An 18136-nucleotide genomic window follows, 5' to 3' on the forward strand; every position below is an offset into this window, starting at 1 on the left:
TGATGGGTTTTCTTCTCACCTCAGATGGTGGTGCAAAGAAAGGTGCTAAGAAGAAGGGCTCTTCCTTCCAGACTGTGTCAGCCCTTTTCAGGGTAAAGTACAACTTTAATTTGAAAATCCCAGTCAGCGTCTATGAATTATCATAATTATTGGATTTAGAATAAATTAGGAGGGAAGGGAATGTTAATAGAAATCATTTTAAATACATCTCTCATCAGAGTATAACCAAAGCAATACTTTCCTGTAGGGAAGGATGCTTCTCCCATTATTCTTTTTTTTCCGACTCTTCCCTGGGTTGAGTAGATTTCAGCTGTGTTATTCTTGTTGTAGTTGCTGACAAGTTGATTCTGACTTATGGCAACCCCGTGTGTTACAGGGTAGAACTGCTCCATAGGGTTTTCTTGGCTGTAATCATAATGGAAGCAGCCAGGCCTATCTTCCATGACAACACTGGGTGGGTTTGAATCACCAACCTTTAGGTTAGCAGTCAAGAGCAAACCATTTGTGCCAGCTAGGGAGCTCCATTATTCTTTATTATGATTATCTAATCTATTCAGTCAAGTCCCTGAGTGGCAAAAACAGTTAAGCACTAGACTACTAACGGAAAGAAAGTTTGGTGGTTCACACCCACTCAGAGGCACCATGGGCGACAGGCCTGGCAATCTGCTTGGAAACCCTATGGAGCAGTTTTACTCTGCACACATGGGGTCACCATGAGTCGGAATCGACTAGTCGAAACTAAAACAATGGCATTCAAAAATGCCAAAACGTCCTTAGAAGCTTTCTGATTATGTAATGAGGCTGGCTTTTGCAGAAGCACAGCTGAAGGTCGAAGCCGTCCCTGCAGAAGGCCGTATCCTTATTCCACTAATGTCGACCTGTGAGAACGGTCCTGAGTTCCTCTTTGAGAGTGAGCCTGAGATACACTTGTTAGAACCCGCTTCCACCAAACACATCTTTGTCCTCTGAGGGTGGCTTTAATTTTTTGCAAGAGCTGGAAATCATCTAAAGTCAAGCCTAGTGATTTAGATGGATGATTAAGCTAGAAGATAATTCTTGAGATTAAAATAACAACAATAATAATTTTACTGCAAAATCATGTGATTTTCCTATGTAGCTTAAAAACTGGCCCTTCCAAAGAGGAGTGTGGAAAATGTCTGGTCTATTCTGCTCTATCAGAATTTGTATGGCTAAGTCTCATTCCTTTTAAAACTAAAATGCATATGTGACCTATGACCTAAACAGGAGAACTGACCTTTTTACTTTTCTCTCTCAGTATCAATTTGCAGTATCTCATCATAGAGACATCTTTCATCAACTGCCCTTGTACATGTTTCTAAAATTAGAAATTCACCTTACTTGTTTTGTTTTCCTAACAGTTAACTGAGATATGAAAAAATTCTGACTTCTCCAAGAGTATACCTAAGAAATACTGAGAAATATTTACATGTGAATTTTCTGTGGTTGAATAAAACATCATCTTCTGCCCATTACTCTCTTTCTGGAATAACCACCCCCCCATAGGCCTCAGACTGTGGCTCTTAGGTACCCAAGATCTGCCCACACAGGGAATGTTGTCTCATGATTTTAGACTCTTCCAAAAACAAAGCAAAACAAGAGGTTAGAGATCCCAGGGAATAATAAGCCTGAGGAAGGAATGGCAAGTTGGGAAATTTGCTAACTTGAGTTACTATGAAATATGATGGTAAAAATCATTACTTCTGAGAGAGATAGAAGAGACTTTAGAGATAATCTCAACTATTTTAAAGATTATAGCCTAGGAAACCCTATAGGGTCGCTATGAGTCATAATCGACTGGACAGCACACAACAGTAACAACAAAAATTCTTATGCCAATAGCTGAGATAGTGCCCAGATTAATTCCACGTAATTATAAAAAAGCAATGTGAAGTAGAACTTTCCCGTAAAGTCCCTTCTATCTGGTTTCCTAGGAAAACTTAAACAAGCTGATGACCAATCTGAGGAGCACTCACCCCCACTTCGTACGGTGCATCATCCCCAATGAGACCAAAACTCCTGGTAAGACGCAAGGGCATGAAATAGTCAGATGGGCCCATGTTTTAAAATTCAGCACCCAGTAGTAAGAATTCTGGTATGTTTTTAGGGGCCATGGAACACGAACTTGTCCTGCACCAGCTGAGGTGTAATGGTGTTCTCGAAGGCATTCGGATCTGCAGGAAAGGATTCCCAAGCAGAATTTTATATGGGGATTTTAAACAAAGGTCAGTCTCTCTTTATTTTATTTCACTAAATGCCATGAATATTTTATCATTCTTACTATTTTCATCTGTTCATTGTATTTCATGTATCCCATGAAGTATACATGGTGAAGTCAAAGAACATATTCTTCTGGTAGCAGGGCAGAATAACAGGCTAGAGCAAGAGCTGGCATTTCTCAAAAACAGGAAGGAGGCATGCGTTAGTGAGAGTATGATTTACTGTGGCCTATCTGACCAGAAGGGACACTGGATTTTCTACTTGCACTTTTTCTGTCAGATTTTTATCAATGACTCTTTTTGAAGTCATTTGGTTTGCATATGGCATCCTGATCCTTCTTTCTTTGTTTACCTGAACAGGTACAAGGTTTTAAACGCAAGTGCTATTCCAGAGGGACAGTTCATTGACAGCAAGAAAGCTTCTGAGAAACTTCTTGCCTCTATTGATATTGATCACACCCAGTATAAATTTGGACATACCAAGGTATAAAACCTATTGCCATCAAGTAGATTCCAGCTGATAGTGACCTGTTATTTATCTGCACCTGATCGAAATACCGTCTGCCATTTCTGTGTCTCCTGTAGTATGGGGATGATTTGTGACTCTTTCTTCATCCAGGTTTTCTTCAAAGCTGGCCTTCTGGGTCTCTTGGAAGAAATGAGAGACGAAAAGTTGGCCCAGATTATAACAAGGACCCAAGCGGTCTGCAGAGGATTCCTAATGAGGGTGGAATATCAGAAGATGTTGCAAAGAAGGTAACAACCATACAGAAGATCAGGATTCTATGGGTCCCTTGGGGACTTACACTCAGCTTTCCTCATTCGTTAACTCTGCAATTCTGTGCCTAATATATGGCTCCCACCCAGTTCAGAAATTGCCCCTACAATACTTCAGCCTTTGCTTAACCCCTTACACCTGGATTTTCTCTAAAACTTCTCTCCTGCCTCCAATTTCTCCCTTCCCATCCATCTCACATATAGGTGCAGGAAAAATGTGCAGTAAACACTACCTTCATTGTGCCACTTCTCAGTTCATGGCTGCCTGACTCAAGGCTCTTTCTATTTCCCTGCTCGTTTGTCATTTCCGAGCACATAACCTTTTCCAGCCAGGCTAAACAATATACTATCTCCTAGCCTCATATCTGCACACATCCTCTCCCCTCATCCTAATTTATCTATTTACCAATTCAAGACTTCCCATTCTCCTTTCCCTAATTAACCTCACCCTGCGCTCTCCACCCAGTACTCCTGCACGCTCTTGCCCTCCACACATACTGTGCATCGATTTGCTCCTCTGTGCTTCTTTAGGTATTGCGTTATAAGTGTTCCCAAGTCTTTTCCATGGGTCGACATTATGTTTTGTTGTCTTAGCGTCTGGCTTCTGAGAGTTGCAGTTCTTATAAAATTGGACCCGCAGAAACAGAATTTCCATTTTAACAGGCCTGAAGAGACACACACATTGCCATCAGATAGTCAAACATTGCCAGTCTATTGCTATCATTTGCAGCATGGGTATCTTTTATTATTAGTTAAAAATTGCATTTAACAAATTTTGGAAGTAGAAGAGCACAATCCATCCTGAATGCCCTGAAGATGTTACCAATCTAGTTGTGCAAGTAAAACTGAGGAACTTGAAAGAATTTGAGAGAAACCAAGATAATATTTGAAGAAGCTGACAAGAGAAGTGTAGAGAGTGGATAACTTATTGGCAATCAAAATAAAGGGAGAGGCTTCCAGGAAGAGCTGATAAACCATAGCCCAATTTAGGTGAGGCAATGCAGAAAGCAACCTATGCCATTTCACAGTTCCTACCTGTAAGCTGACGGCGGAGCGGCACAATCAGCTTACAGCTGCCACACCCACTCCCAAATCGCTAATGTTGTCATTTGTCATAACGATCGTAAGAATGGTACCTGCTGCTCATACGGTCAAATTATTCACCCTCTAAAGGCAGCTGCTTTGTTAGTCTGACAGGGACTTGAGAACACAGAATTGTTGAGTATCAAGTTAGCAAAGTGGACTACTGAGTGTGTAGTGTGGACACTATGAGTGTGAGTGTGCAAGTATGTATGTGTGTTTATGTGTATCATCATGCATATAACATATACAGAGTTAGACGTGTGTGTGTGTGTGTGTGTGTGTGTGAAGTGTTCTTTAAAAGGATTCTATGTGTAGTAAATAATAATTACATACCTAACAGAACAATCGACACTGAAATTTGTATGGCTTTTCAGGGAAGCCCTTTTCTGCATCCAGTACAACATCCGTGCCTTCATGAACGTCAAGCACTGGCCCTGGATGAAGCTGTTCTTTAAGATCAAGCCCCTGCTGAAGAGTGCGGAGACCGAGAAGGAGATGGCCACCATGAAGGAGGAGTTTGCCAAAACCAAAGACGAACTCGCCAAGTCAGAGGCCAAACGGAAGGAACTGGAGGAAAAAATGGTCACTCTCTTGAAAGAAAAAAACGATCTACAACTCCAGGTCCAATCTGTGAGTCCTCTATTCCGAATGCTTCCCGTTACTGACAGTTTCGTTTATTACGCTTTAGGTGCAAGTTTACAGAGCAAATTAGTTTCTCACGCAAAAATTTATACAGAAATTGTTTGGTTACATTGGCTGCAATCCCCGCAATGTGTCAGCACTCTCCCTCTTTCCACCTCGGTTCCCCGTTTCCATTCATACTAATGGTTTTTTTGGAACATACTCATTGAACTTACAAAAGTCTTTTCCTTGGGAAAAAAAAAATAAACTCAAGTTGCTTGTTTTGGTATTTCACTTATCTTTCAATATTTCTACAGGGAAAGTAAGGCACAATTATTTCCAAGTTACAAATGGAGACGGGGAGATTGAAGAATTTATTCAATATTATTACAAAATTTAACGGCCATGAAGGAAGGAGTTTAAATCCAAGTCTCCCAAATCTGTTGAGTTTTATCAATTTGCCTTGGGTGCTTCATCCCAACCTTTAAAGTATACTCTATTTTCCGAGTGCCAGTCTACTAGATTGTATTTAGACTCAACAAAGAGAGTATTCTTTTGTTCTCTCAGTATCTCCTACCCACAACCCCCAAGAATTTAGCAGTAAATTTACTTGAGTTTACTTGAGCTGAGCTACCAGAAAATGTGCCCTTCGTGATCCTTCCTTTGAGACATGCCTGATGTTCTTAAGACCTCTGTTTAGAGGGTAGGTTTGGCACCAGAGCTCTAGCCAAACCCAACCTCCTAGTTCCTTGGTTCAAAACGCCCAACACCAACAATGCCAAGAAACCTGTGAAAGGGGTAAGTTTTCCTGAATTTTTAAGCTATTTGAACTTTTCCTTCTGATAGCTTTTACTTCTCTGAAGGTTACACTTTTCTAGAACCATAGCCTCTTCATCTTAATCAGCTTCACCAGAGTTATTAACATCAGTCAGTAAATATTTATTGAATGCATTTACTGTTAAAAATAAAAGCAAAGGACCCCTGGGAAGTCCTCATTAGCATCCATGTAAACATTTAAAAAATTTAGGCTATTAACAAAGTGAACACTGTGAAATTACAGAAAATCTCCAGTCCAAAGTAATCTAAGAAATTAGTGGTTCAACTGATTTTTATTTGACTTCTTTAATTAGTCATTTGTGGAAACTTTTTTGAACTATGCAACTTCTCAGGATTACATGTTCTTATACATTCTAAAATTAATTTTGAGACTAACAGGTAATTCTTTAAATGAAAATTTTGCAGAATTATAACACTACTTATGGACTATCAGGAAGATTTTGAGTACATAAAGATGCTACACGGAAAGATATCCAGAGGCATTAAATTATTTCAGTTTTCTTTCTTTTGCTTTTCTTTTTTTAGTCAATCAAGCAAATAGTTATCTGAAGGGGGTTAAAAATGGCCAGAACCAAAACTAACCAGTTGACTAAATCAAAATCTTTGAATTTTACAGCTGAAAAGCTCTTAGCAATGATTTATTTCAACCCCCTGATTTACATATGAGGAAGCTGAGAATAAGTAAAGGAAAGCAGTCTGCCCAAGGTCTTATATCTTGAAGCAATATTGGGACAAGAACCCAGGTTTCCTTTTGCCCTATCTAGAGATCTTTCCGCTCATGTACACATTGTATTTTTAAACAATTGATCACAGCAATTTAAGCATTTTTTAAAACTAGTTTGCTTCTAAAGCTGTAAATAGTCTCACTTCTCTTCTCATTAGCTACATTTCTCCAGGCCATGTAATGTTGAGTTATGTTTAATACTCCTACTGAAAAGTTTATCAATATTCAGTAAACGCTACCATTTTGTACAAAGAACAAGTTCAGGATAAGTACCAATCTCTCTAAATATCTTCATGTCTCTCTCCACAGGAAGCTGATGCCTTGGCTGACGCAGAGGAGAGGTGTGAGCAACTGATTAAAAACAAAATCCAGCTCGAGGCCAAAATCAAAGAGGTGACAGAGAGAGCCGAGGATGAGGAAGAGCTCAATGCTGAGCTGACGGCCAAAAAGAGGAAACTAGAGGATGAATGTTCAGAACTGAAGAAAGACATAGATGACCTTGAGCTGACATTGGCCAAGGTTGAAAAGGAGAAATATGCCACAGAAAATAAGGTATGAGTCATATTCTACTATACTATGTAGAGGTTCTACCATCCAACTGAGCTGCTTTATAACAGAGATCATTTCTTTCTTGATTTTTCAAGGTAAAAAACCTCACAGAGGAGATGGCAGGCCTGGATGAGACCATCGCAAAGCTTACCAAGGAGAAGAAGGCCCTCCAAGAGGTGCACCAGCAGACCCTGGATGACCTGCAGGCAGAGGAGGACAAAGTGAACACCCTGAACAAGGCGAAAACCAAGCTGGAACAGCAAGTGGATGACGTAAGTGCATTTTAAATATCCTTTTGAAAAAAAAATTTTTTTTTAATGTATTTTCCATTTTAAACATATTTTACTTTTTCATTAGCTTGAAGGGTCTTTAGAACAAGAAAAGAAGGTTCGCATGGACCTAGAAAGAGCAAAGCGGAAACTGGAGGGTGACCTGAAACTGGCCCAAGAATCTACAATGGATATAGAAAATGACAAACTGCAACTTGATGAAAAGCTGAAAAAGTAGGAGCTCCAGAAAAGAATTCTATGTGACATCATCTTCCAATTCATACGGGTATTAATATGTCTTGTTCTTCTGTCTAAAGGAAAGAATTTGAAATCAGCAATCTGATAAGCAAAATTGAAGATGAACAAGCAGTAGAAATTCAACTACAGAAGAAAATCAAAGAACTGCAGGTGAGTTGTCTACCTCTGCCTTCTCCACAAACCAGAAAAACTGAAAGTGGGTGAAGTTCTTAGTAATGTGCCTGTGTCACTCCCAGGCCCGCATTGAGGAGCTGGAGGAGGAAATCGAGGCAGAACGGGCCTCCCGGGCCAAAGCCGAGAAGCAGCGCTCTGACCTCTCCCGGGAACTGGAGGAGATCAGCGAGCGGCTGGAAGAAGCTGGAGGGGCGACTTCCGCCCAGATTGAGCTGAACAAGAAGCGGGAGGCTGAGTTCCAGAAAATGCGCAGGGACCTGGAGGAGGCCACCCTGCAGCATGAGGCCACGGCGGCCACCCTGAGGAAGAAGCACGCGGACAGCGTGGCCGAGCTCGGGGAGCAGATAGACAACCTGCAGCGGGTCAAACAGAAGCTGGAGAAGGAGAAGAGTGAGCTGAAGCTGGAGATTGATGACCTTAGCAGTAACGCAGAGGCCATCTCCAAAGCCAAGGTACCCAATACTGTCTCTAAATCAGGGTAATTAATAATCTACAAGAACACTCATTGAGCTCTGTCATTAAACATTGTTTGCAGGCAGTTTATAGCACTACCCTAATATTTTCTACTCTAATATATTCCATTCTATTTCTTTCTTTCTTTTTTTTAAACAAGCTCTCACCAGTTCTACTAAGAAAAACTATGCCCCATTTACTTTTGGCCAGCATACTTATAATGATATTGCAATTACCTGGATCAGTGACAGCCAGTGTGCATACTCCGTGCTGTTTTCCACACGCTGTGCCCAATTCAGTATTACCGCCACTGCAGTGATGGACACCCGTTTGGCTAACATGGCGTAGGACTTTATCTCAGACTTCCTCAAGGCAAGGATGTTGTTGGCAAGGATGACCAGTTTCGCCTTGCCTTGCCTGATCATCTTCAGAGCCTACTTGTGCCAAGCATGTATTTTCCACTTTTCATAATGAGTTGGCGTCTAGATTTGCTCGACTCCAGCGGCTTTTTCATCTTCTTTGTGGACACCATCTTCCTGCCTTAGGTGCAGGAAGGGCCCCTAACCAAGTGTAGCTGCCAAGATGGCCAGTGAGGGAGAAAAGCTCTATTTCACTTCTTTAAATGCTGGGTATGACCCATTAGGATGATTTCAAAATTTACTTTAAACAGCTGCCCATATGATGAAAATAAGTGAATGGTCTCCAACAAAGACCAGTTTAGAGACATTGCGCACTCACCATGCTAGAATTCTGGCATCTTCCACAGAGTTGACATCATCACTTTCTACTCACACTTGACATAAATTTATTCACTCTAAAAATCTTCTAGGAATCAAGTTTTAACTTTTTTTTCATGCACTCTCAGTGTCTCATCTTTCATTGCCACACGTCTCATAGGGAAATCTTGAGAAGATGTGCCGCACCCTAGAAGATCAAGTGAGTGAACTTAAAATAAAGGAGGAAGAGCAGCAGCGGCTGATCAATGAACTGACGGCAAAGAGAGCGCGCTTACAGACGGAAGCAGGTAAAGACATCTTCTCTGGGTCTTGCCACTGTGTACTAGACAAAAGTGATGCCGGGGTCCTGAATAAATAACAATATTTCCATTTTAGAGGGGGATGAACAAACTATCAGAATTTCCCAAGCAAGTCAGAAAGAAAAAAAGCAAGAATGAGCAGACCACTTATTACACCCCTACGGCAACCCTGCTTTTTAAACTCTAGTTCTAATCAGTTCTATAACAATATTAAGAAGCAAATAAGGTATATAAATATATATATGTACATATATACACACTATATATGACATATATATCACATATATGCATCTAACATATGTATCATATATGTATATACATAAATGCACACACACATATATATATGCTTTAGGCTTTTGTGTGTGTGTGTGTTTGCCATTTACAAATTCCTTTGCTGCGATTATTCTCAGGTGAATATTCCCGACAATTAGACGAGAAAGATGCTTTAGTCTCTCAGCTTTCAAGGAGTAAACAAGCATCCACTCAGCAGATGGAGGAGCTGAAACGTCAGCTAGAGGAAGAAACTAAAGTGAGTTTTACCAAAGATCTTCTTGTCTAATCAAATCGAAAGTTGTAAATTTCGGTTCTGCTTGAGGTGTGCAAATTAAGGATCAGTGAATAAAAGAATTTAAATCACTGAACTGGTACTTCTACAGGCCAAGAACGCCCTGGCCCATGCCCTGCAGTCCTCCCGCCATGACTGTGACCTGCTGCGGGAACAGTACGAGGAGGAGCAGGAAGGCAAAGCCGAGCTGCAAAGGGCGCTGTCCAAGGCCAACAGTGAGGTTGCCCAGTGGAGGACCAAATATGAGACAGACGCCATCCAGCGTACAGAGGAGCTGGAGGAGGCCAAGTATGTGCTATGAACTCGGGAAGAAGAAAAAGACATCGTCTCTCAGCTGCCCAACTCAGCAACTCCAGAAGCAGCTGTGATGATGTTGATGAGGAAGAAAATAATAGTAATAACAGAGGATAATATTTACTAAGTGCATACTACATGTCATGTACTATATGTATATTAGCTCATTTAGTTTTCAAAACAAATTCATGTTGTTATTGTTTTACAGATGAGGAAATTGAGGCTATGAGAGGTTAAGCAACTAACCCAAGGTTATATGGCTAATAAACTGTACAGCTAGGATAGGAACCAGACACTCTGATTCCAGGGCCCACCTTCTTAAGCATTACAGTAGACAGACACATCTCTTAAAACTCATGTTGGAGGCCACCATACTGCACAAAATGCCCAAGGCTGATCTACGTAAAGTAAACCCTTAGTCTCTGTATAGACCACAGGAGACGTTCTTTCAGCATCAGGGCTACGGGCTTTTGTGTACCTTAAGGATATATACTTGGTACATAATTCAAAATGAAACAAGAACCCGGAAGGGGAAAACCCCTGTCCTTGCTGAAACTGCAGGAATTGTCCTTATTTATCCATTAATTTCCTTCTCTGAAGATGGCACAAATTTATACGATTAGAAGAAACTGATTATTCTCTAGGGGAAAGGTATATAAAATGAAGTGGAAAGTCTGGGACAACAGATGAGTGTGCCCAGTATATATTTACCCAATGAAACATCTAGTTAGCCTCAAATCCTCTTTGGAATGAGATGGGATATACTGAGTTAACCCTTCTCCACAACCATACTCAACCAGAAGTCCTGAAAATCCTGAATTGCTGAAGGTAGTAAGACACATACAATGGTGCAACCATGGTGGCCTCTAGGAATTCAGTAGCATACCAAGCACTTGAACCCAGCTGTTCATCACTTTGAACCTTGTTGTGCAGTGTATCAATCTAGAAAGCAGTTCTAGCTGCCACAGTTTTGAAAACAGTATGTTATATGCCATTGTATACTCAGGAATATAGAAAGGGGCCAAGGAGGTTATAGCATTGCTCCTGTTCTTGGACACTCTCCTTGACTGCCTGGCTAATCCATCAGGAAGAAGCTGGCCCAGCGTCTGCAGGATGCTGAGGAGCACGTAGAAGCCGTGAACGCCAAATGTGCTTCCCTTGAAAAGACGAAGCAGCGGCTCCAGAATGAAGTGGAGGACCTCATGCTCGATGTGGAAAGATCGAATGCTGCCTGTGCAGCTCTTGATAAGAAGCAAAGGAACTTTGACAAGGTGACCAAGATGCCGGTTTAAACTTGTAAATGTTTTTACTTGGTCTTTCTCTTTGTGTAGGCTGACGATTTATTGTTTTTCAGGTCCTATCAGAATGGAGACAGAAGTATGAGGAAACTCAGGCTGAACTTGAGGCCTCGCAGAAGGAGTCCCGCTCTCTCAGCACTGAGCTGTTCAAGGTGAAGAATGCCTATGAGGAATCCCTGGACCAGCTTGAAACACTGAAGAGGGAAAATAAGAACTTGCAACGTGAGAGCTCTTGAATTTCTCTACCCCATGTAGACCTGGCAGAACCTTTCCATTTTGCCGTACATCTGACTACATTTCCCCTGTCTAATCACCAACAGAGGAGATTTCTGACTTCACTGAGCAGATTGCTGAGGGAGGGAAGCAAATTCATGAGCTGGAGAAAATAAAGAAGCAAGTAGAACAAGAGAAATGTGACATTCAGGCCGCCTTAGAGGAAGCAGAGGTATGTATTATTAGGTTGTGGGATAAAATCAAAGGCCAACTGGTGAAAATACTTGAAAGAGAGCAATGGTGCTATGAGACTGAGACATGATTATGGAGCTGGTGAGAATTTAAACGCTATAACCTTTATGAAGGATAAGATGACAACAGCTACCATAAGCTGTAAAAATGTAAATACTCTGGTCCATTAATTCTATTTCTAAGAACCCATTCAAAGAAAATAATCTTAACTAGAGGCAAAGCTTTAAGCACCATGATGTCCAATCCAAAAACAAGAAATCAGCAAATTATGGAACACTCACAGAATGGCATTTTACATAGCCATTAAATTTAATTAATATAGGGAAATATTTACAGTAAAGAGTAATTTTTAAAACAAGACACAATTTGCATATACAGTGCAATTTTGGTAATGTAAAAATATATGGACCACATTAAGATAGTTATCTCTGAGTGGAAGGACAGTGGGTAGGTTTTTTCTTCTGTTTTTATGTATTGTCCCCACATTCTACAAGGAACATATATTGTGTGATCAGTAAAAAATACATATGTTTTAAAACTGAGAGTTTCTATACCAGGAATAAATATATCACACATAAGCATTTTAATGTGTAAAACAGATCAAGAGTTCATATTTACTACATCTAGGTTCAATAATATAATTTTTGTTCTAATGCTATTTGTATAGCACTTTAACTTTGACAAAGCACTTTCATTACAGAGCTGCCCTGTATAATCTGTGACTGAATAAACAAAAGACTGATTTACCTAGCAGGCTCCTGGAACTATTGTATCTACTTTGCAAAATGAGACAAACTGATATTAATAAGAATTTGGCTCACAAGGAAACATATTCCAAATATTCAAGTTATTTCTATTATTAACTGCTCACTGTTTTGTTAAGGCTTCCCTGGAACACGAAGAGGGGAAGATCCTGCGTATCCAGCTTGAGTTGAACCAAGTCAAGTCGGAAATCGATAGGAAAATTGCCGAGAAAGACGAGGAAATTGAGCAGCTCAAGAGAAACCACATTCGAGTGGTGGAGACAATGCAGAGCACACTGGATGCTGAGGTCAGGAGCAGGAATGACGCCCTGAGAGTCAAGAAGAAGATGGAGGGAGATCTGAATGAAATGGAAATCCAGCTGAACCACGCTAACCGCCTGGCTGCTGAGAGCCTGAGGAACTATAGGAACGCCCAAGGCAGCCTCAAGGCAAGTGGGTTCACACTGGCCTCTTAGATAAATCTGGAAAGCTGCCTGTCTTCCATTCCCCAAAACTACACCCGTTTGTTAAATCATCCATTTTTTTCTCTAAACAAATGACACAGCTAATAGCATGGAGCCCTGGTAGCACAGTGGTTAAGCGCTACAGCTGCTAACCAAAAGTTCAGCAGTTCAAAATCCACCAGGTGCTCCTTGGAAACCCTATGGGGCAGTTCTATTCTGTCCTGTAGGGTGGCTGTGAATCAGAATCGACACAACAGCAACTCTTCTTTTTTTTTTTAAAATAGTATGGCGAGTTAAATATACAAAGAACATAGTACATTTAAAGAAATTTTATGTAGAAAAAACAGAAGCACAGATATTAAGGTATGATTTGAAAGAAAGCGCACAGACTTGGGCATCAAGACAGGCCTGAGGCTAAGTCCCAGTTTTGCAGCTTATTAGCTGCCTGACTTTGGACAAGTTATTTAACCTTTCAGAGCCTCAGTTTCCTCTTCTATAAGAATGAAACTACCCACTTCACAGGGTTACTGGAGGATCAAATGAGGTAACAGTATTTGATACTTGGTAGAGCATACAGAAGGAGCCCTGGTGGCACACTGGTTAAACACTCAGCTGCTAACCAAAAGGTCAGCAGTTCTAATCCACCAGGCGCTCCTTGGAAACCCTAGGGCAGTTCTACTCTGTCCTATGAGGTCGCTATGAGTTGGAATCAACTCGACGGCAACGGGTTTGGTTTTTTTGGTACAGCACATGGAAAATGCTCCATAAATGACAGACATCAGTGACACGCACATGAGGATATAACCAGTTACTGGCAGAAACAGGAAGGGGATCCATTATCTCCTGACAACTCTCTTTTTCACCCTAAGCTTGCAACAGCACCATTCTCATCTAAATGACAGGCAGATCATTCCTGTTTGTGGCACCAGCACACTCTCTCAATTCATCTCCTGGGATGTTCACATCACAGTACCTAAGGCATATGTTTCTTTCCCTTAACAGGAAACCCAGCTCCACCTGGACGATGCTCTCCAGGGCCAGGAGGACCTTAAGGAGCAGCTGGCGATCGTGGAGCGCCGGGGCAACCTGCTGCAGGCCGAGGTGGAGGAGCTGCGGGCCTCTCTGGAGCAGACAGAGAGGAGCAGAAAGACCGCAGAGCAGGAGCTCCTGGACACCAGTGAGCGCGTGCAGCTGCTGCACACCCAGGTGGGACCTCACGTCCAACAAGTGCCTGTGTCCTGTCGGGTGGGAAATCCTAACTGCAATACAGAAGTGCCCTGCTTTTGTAAACGTGTCTGTGTATGTAAAAAAGGAGGAGGGATATGCTCTAAAACATTAACCGCAGGTGTTTGGGGATAGGATTATAGGTGACTTTTCTATCTGCCTATTTGTCTTTTTCACATTTTCTACCAAAAAAAAAGGGGGGGGGGGAGCGTTGAATGTTACTTGTTCATTTAAAAATTAGGTTTGGCTCTTTAGATTATCTTGACCACCAGGATGTAGACTAAGCCTGAGTAAAAGATACCTACTGATTCCGGGGTCTGAAAAGAAGGCGTCACATCATGCTTCACGCAGTGCCTCTCAGTAGGGGCACTTCGGCACTTTCCACAGGCCAGCTCTCCTTGTGTCCACCGTCCCTGGACCTTGCAGGATATTTAGCATCCCAGGCACGCACAGGCGTATTAGTAGCATCCCCTAGTCATCCTGACAACCAAAAATATCCACCCCAAAATGTTTCCAAATGCCCACTGAGGAAATATTGCTTCCCTTTGAGACCCAATGGGTTGAAATTTTAAGAAAATGAGTATTCGGTTGAGGATTTTCAAGGAAGAAAACATGAAAGAAAGTTCACAGAAAATAGACTTCTACTAGATGAGGAACTCCAAATGCCAGACACTTATAAAAAGAACCTCTTCTGATATTTCCAACATTTTACACCTAGGATACTAGTGATGTCTGGCTGAAATAGAATTAAAAAAGTAATTAATGAATTTCCACAAATATAAACATTCTTAAACCTCAGAAGTCCTTATGTATAAATCAGATGGACATTGGGGCAGGGGGGAGGTTAAAAAAAAAAAAACCCACTGCCATCTAGTCAATTCCAAATCATAGTGACCCTACAGGACAGAGCAGAATTGCCCCCAAAGGATTTCCAAGGCTGTAAATATTTACAGAAGCAGACTGCCACATCTTTCTCTCATGAAGCAGCTGGTGGGTCCGAACCATTGACCTTTCAGTTAGCAGTCAAGTGCTTCACCACTGCTCCACGAGGACTCCTAGGGGAGTTGGTTACAACCTTGTAAATGATTAGTATTTTGTACTGAGCAAATATTTAAAGTTTAGTAAAATGTTGTCATCAAGGCACTTGCAAAAGCCAACACATGAGACATCTGTGAAATCCCAAGAGGACAAATTGCAAATCTTGTCATTTCCACTGCCTATTTTAACAGAACACCAGCCTGATCAACACCAAGAAGAAATTGGAAAATGATGTTTCACAGCTCCAGAGTGAAGTGGAAGAAGTAATTCAAGAATCCCGTAATGCAGAAGAGAAGGCCAAGAAGGCCATCACTGACGTGAGCAAGAGGGGCATTTGTCTTTCTGATACGTGTGCACTACCTGCCATTACCAGGTTTCATTACTTCCTTGGTTTAATTTGCTAATTAGGCAGCCATGATGGCAGAGGAGCTGAAGAAGGAGCAGGACACCAGCGCCCACCTGGAGCGGATGAAGAAGAACCTGGAGCAGACGGTGAAGGACCTGCAGCACCGTCTGGATGAGGCTGAGCAGCTGGCCCTCAAGGGAGGCAAGAAGCAGATCCAGAAACTGGAGGCCAAGGTGGGTATCTCAATCCCTCTGAATCTTGGAAGGGAAGAAATTCACTCCCTTTACCCTTCACTCCTGCTACATGTTGACTCCTACCCTTGTCCTGGGGCTGGGGTTATCCACTCAATACCTTCAGTAGGTCCTGGGCTAATTAATATCCCCAAGACTGACTGTATAAGCTGTTTTGTTTCGGTTTTGGCTGCAGGTACGTGAACTTGAAGGAGAGGTTGAAAATGAACAGAAACGTAACGCTGAGGCTGTTAAAGGTGTACGGAAATACGAAAGAAGAGTGAAGGAACTCACCTACCAGGTAAGGTGGAAGAGCTTTCTAGAATATCCATACTTCCTGCCCAGAAGGAAACTGAAAACCTGGTGACTACTTATGTGGCACTCACAAACAGATACACATTAACTTGGTGTACATAAGGGGCACATGACACAGTTGCTTCTCACAGACCTATACTGAGCTAGGAAGATCAGGGACGCCTTTAGGAAATGGCATAAGAGAGAAAAGAACATGGGTTTTAAAGTCAGATAGACTAGATATTAGTCCTAGTTTGGCCTCTCTTGCTTTATGAACTTGGGTAAATTACTCAACGCCCTCCACCTTAGTTTTCTCATCTGTAGCATAGGGATAACGGCATCCACCTTCCAGCGTAGGGAGGTAAGGATTAGAGAGGATGTACGTAATTCCCTAATACACTGCCTGGCACACAGTAGGCATTTCACAAGAGGTGCTGTTAGCCACTGTCAAGTCAGCCCTGACTCCCAAGACTAGCTGCTGTTAATACTATGAGGGAAGCCTCAGAGCTGGCCAGGTTTACTCCAGGCCCACCAGCCATCATACCAAAGTGATTTATTTTACCACCTGTGGTAGGCTCATTTCTTTGGGTTGAATGCAGATCATGTTTTGAAACTTTCAGTCTGAGGAAGATCGCAAGAATGTTCTCAGGCTGCAGGACTTGGTCGACAAACTGCAGGCAAAGGTGAAATCGTACAAGAGACAAGCTGAGGAGGCTGTGAGTATCTTTAAGCCTTTGAGTAAAGACGCAAATTTCTTTGGGGGTAAAAACTATATTAAAAGAATGTGTCAATGAGAAAGAAGGAGACAGTAAGAATACACCACTCGTATTTTAAGGGGGATGCTTTTATGAGTATGAACTTATCCCCAAGTCCTAATTACAGAATAAGACCTCAAAAGAAGGTCTTTTTATTATTAAATAACTTGTAACGGTTGGGGGGAAGGGAAAAGAAAGTTCCAAATAACCCACTTTACTTGATAGCTACAAAAAATATACAGTAGAACGTCTAATTACCAACACGACAAATATTCCTGCCCCTCTAGAAATGCCCAAAATCAAGCGTTCTCAAACTCCAAACATCCCTTTACCCCACTGACTCCTTCGCCCACTAGCAGCACCACCAGCAGAGGCTTTCTCTGCATTTGTTGTAGCTACTGTAAGGACGTGTTGGAAGATTCTCCAGAGACACTTTTTTCTAGTTGTCCCCCTAGTCTTTCAGACACCTCGTGGTAGGTAGTGAGTTGGTAGGAAGGAAAGAAAGAAAAAGACACAAATGGCAATAACTCAAACCGATAGAGCAGACTTTCTTCCCAGCACCCACTTTTCCCTTACTCTATATACCAGAGTAAAAATATATGACAAAAAAAATTTTTAAAGAGAGATTTCCTGTAAGTTATAACTTGACCTTACATTTCCTTGCTAAAGTCCATAAGGGCACACAGGTCTCTTCCTCCTTTCCACCTAGTCCATACATCATGAACGGATTTCACAAATATATGGGTTTGACTTAATAAGGTTGTCCCCTCCATTTCAAAACGGTTTCTTCTTTCATTCATTAAAGTAAAAAAAGTAATTAAGTTACAAGTTCTGTCCAGATTTGAAGTCAGATATGACAAACAGACAATAAGATGAAGTACTTGATTTGAGGAAATCATCCTGTCTGGTGACAATCACAATGAGAACCACAAAGTCTTCTTCTCACAGTGTTATCTCTGTTCTCAGGAGGAACAATCCAATGCTAATCTTGCTAAATTCCGCAAGCTCCAGCACGAGCTGGAGGAGGCCGAGGAGCGGGCTGACATTGCCGAGTCCCAGGTCAACAAGCTGCGGGTGAAGAGCCGGGAGGTTCACACAAAAATCAGTGCAGAATAAACACACCTGCCTAACACTGACAAGTGGCTGAAGAAATGCACAAAATGGGCTACTTCTGGTCACTTGCTTTGTTACGTTTATTTTTCTCTTACTGTCAAATAAACAAAAACAATGGTAAATTTATAAAATAAACCAGAGTTTTTTTTTTTTTTTTTTAATTTGCAAAATTACTCTAAATTCAGTTCTCACCTTGTTATTACTGGCTTTGTAGAGCATTCAGGATTTATACCTCCACCACCACCCAGCATCCCTTTCTCTCTCCGCCCTAGACAGGACCCATTTGTTT

At 41.6% G+C, this 18136-nt stretch overlaps 1 protein-coding gene and 1 pseudogene across 3 annotated transcripts in view; one reads left to right on the forward strand and one right to left on the reverse strand.

Moving 5' to 3' along the window:
* LOC126063259 (myosin-8) overlaps positions 1-17850 on the forward strand; it is a 28690-nt gene extending 10840 nt beyond the window's left edge. For 2 of the 3 annotated variants that reach the window (XM_049861509.1, XM_049861511.1), the window contains exons 15-38: positions 25-92; positions 1953-2040; positions 2126-2243; positions 2598-2721; positions 2857-2993; positions 4472-4727; positions 6589-6831; positions 6924-7100; positions 7186-7331; positions 7415-7505; positions 7592-7981; positions 8880-9006; positions 9429-9547; positions 9675-9871; positions 10965-11148; positions 11232-11397; positions 11496-11620; positions 12524-12832; positions 13850-14053; positions 15301-15426; positions 15518-15688; positions 15882-15986; positions 16600-16695; positions 17701-17850. In XM_049861509.1, the coding sequence (XP_049717466.1) occupies positions 25-92; positions 1953-2040; positions 2126-2243; positions 2598-2721; positions 2857-2993; positions 4472-4727; positions 6589-6831; positions 6924-7100; positions 7186-7331; positions 7415-7505; positions 7592-7981; positions 8880-9006; positions 9429-9547; positions 9675-9871; positions 10965-11148; positions 11232-11397; positions 11496-11620; positions 12524-12832; positions 13850-14053; positions 15301-15426; positions 15518-15688; positions 15882-15986; positions 16600-16695; positions 17701-17850 (3917 nt within the window). Of the gene's footprint in view, positions 1-16; positions 93-1952; positions 2041-2125; positions 2244-2597; positions 2722-2856; positions 2994-4471; positions 4728-6588; positions 6832-6923; positions 7101-7185; positions 7332-7414; positions 7506-7591; positions 7982-8879; positions 9007-9428; positions 9548-9674; positions 9872-10964; positions 11149-11231; positions 11398-11495; positions 11621-12523; positions 12833-13849; positions 14054-15300; positions 15427-15517; positions 15689-15881; positions 15987-16599; positions 16696-17700 lie in introns of all 3 variants that reach the window. The other variant, XM_049861510.1, reaches the window with a different exon arrangement.
* LOC126062554 (60S ribosomal protein L30-like) lies at positions 8012-8514 on the reverse strand (annotated as a pseudogene).
* Positions 17851-18136: the final 286 nt, after the last annotated feature.

The sequence above is a fragment of the Elephas maximus genome, chromosome 19 (assembly GCF_024166365.1).
Source record: "Elephas maximus indicus isolate mEleMax1 chromosome 19, mEleMax1 primary haplotype, whole genome shotgun sequence".
NCBI lineage: Eukaryota > Metazoa > Chordata > Mammalia > Proboscidea > Elephantidae > Elephas > Elephas maximus.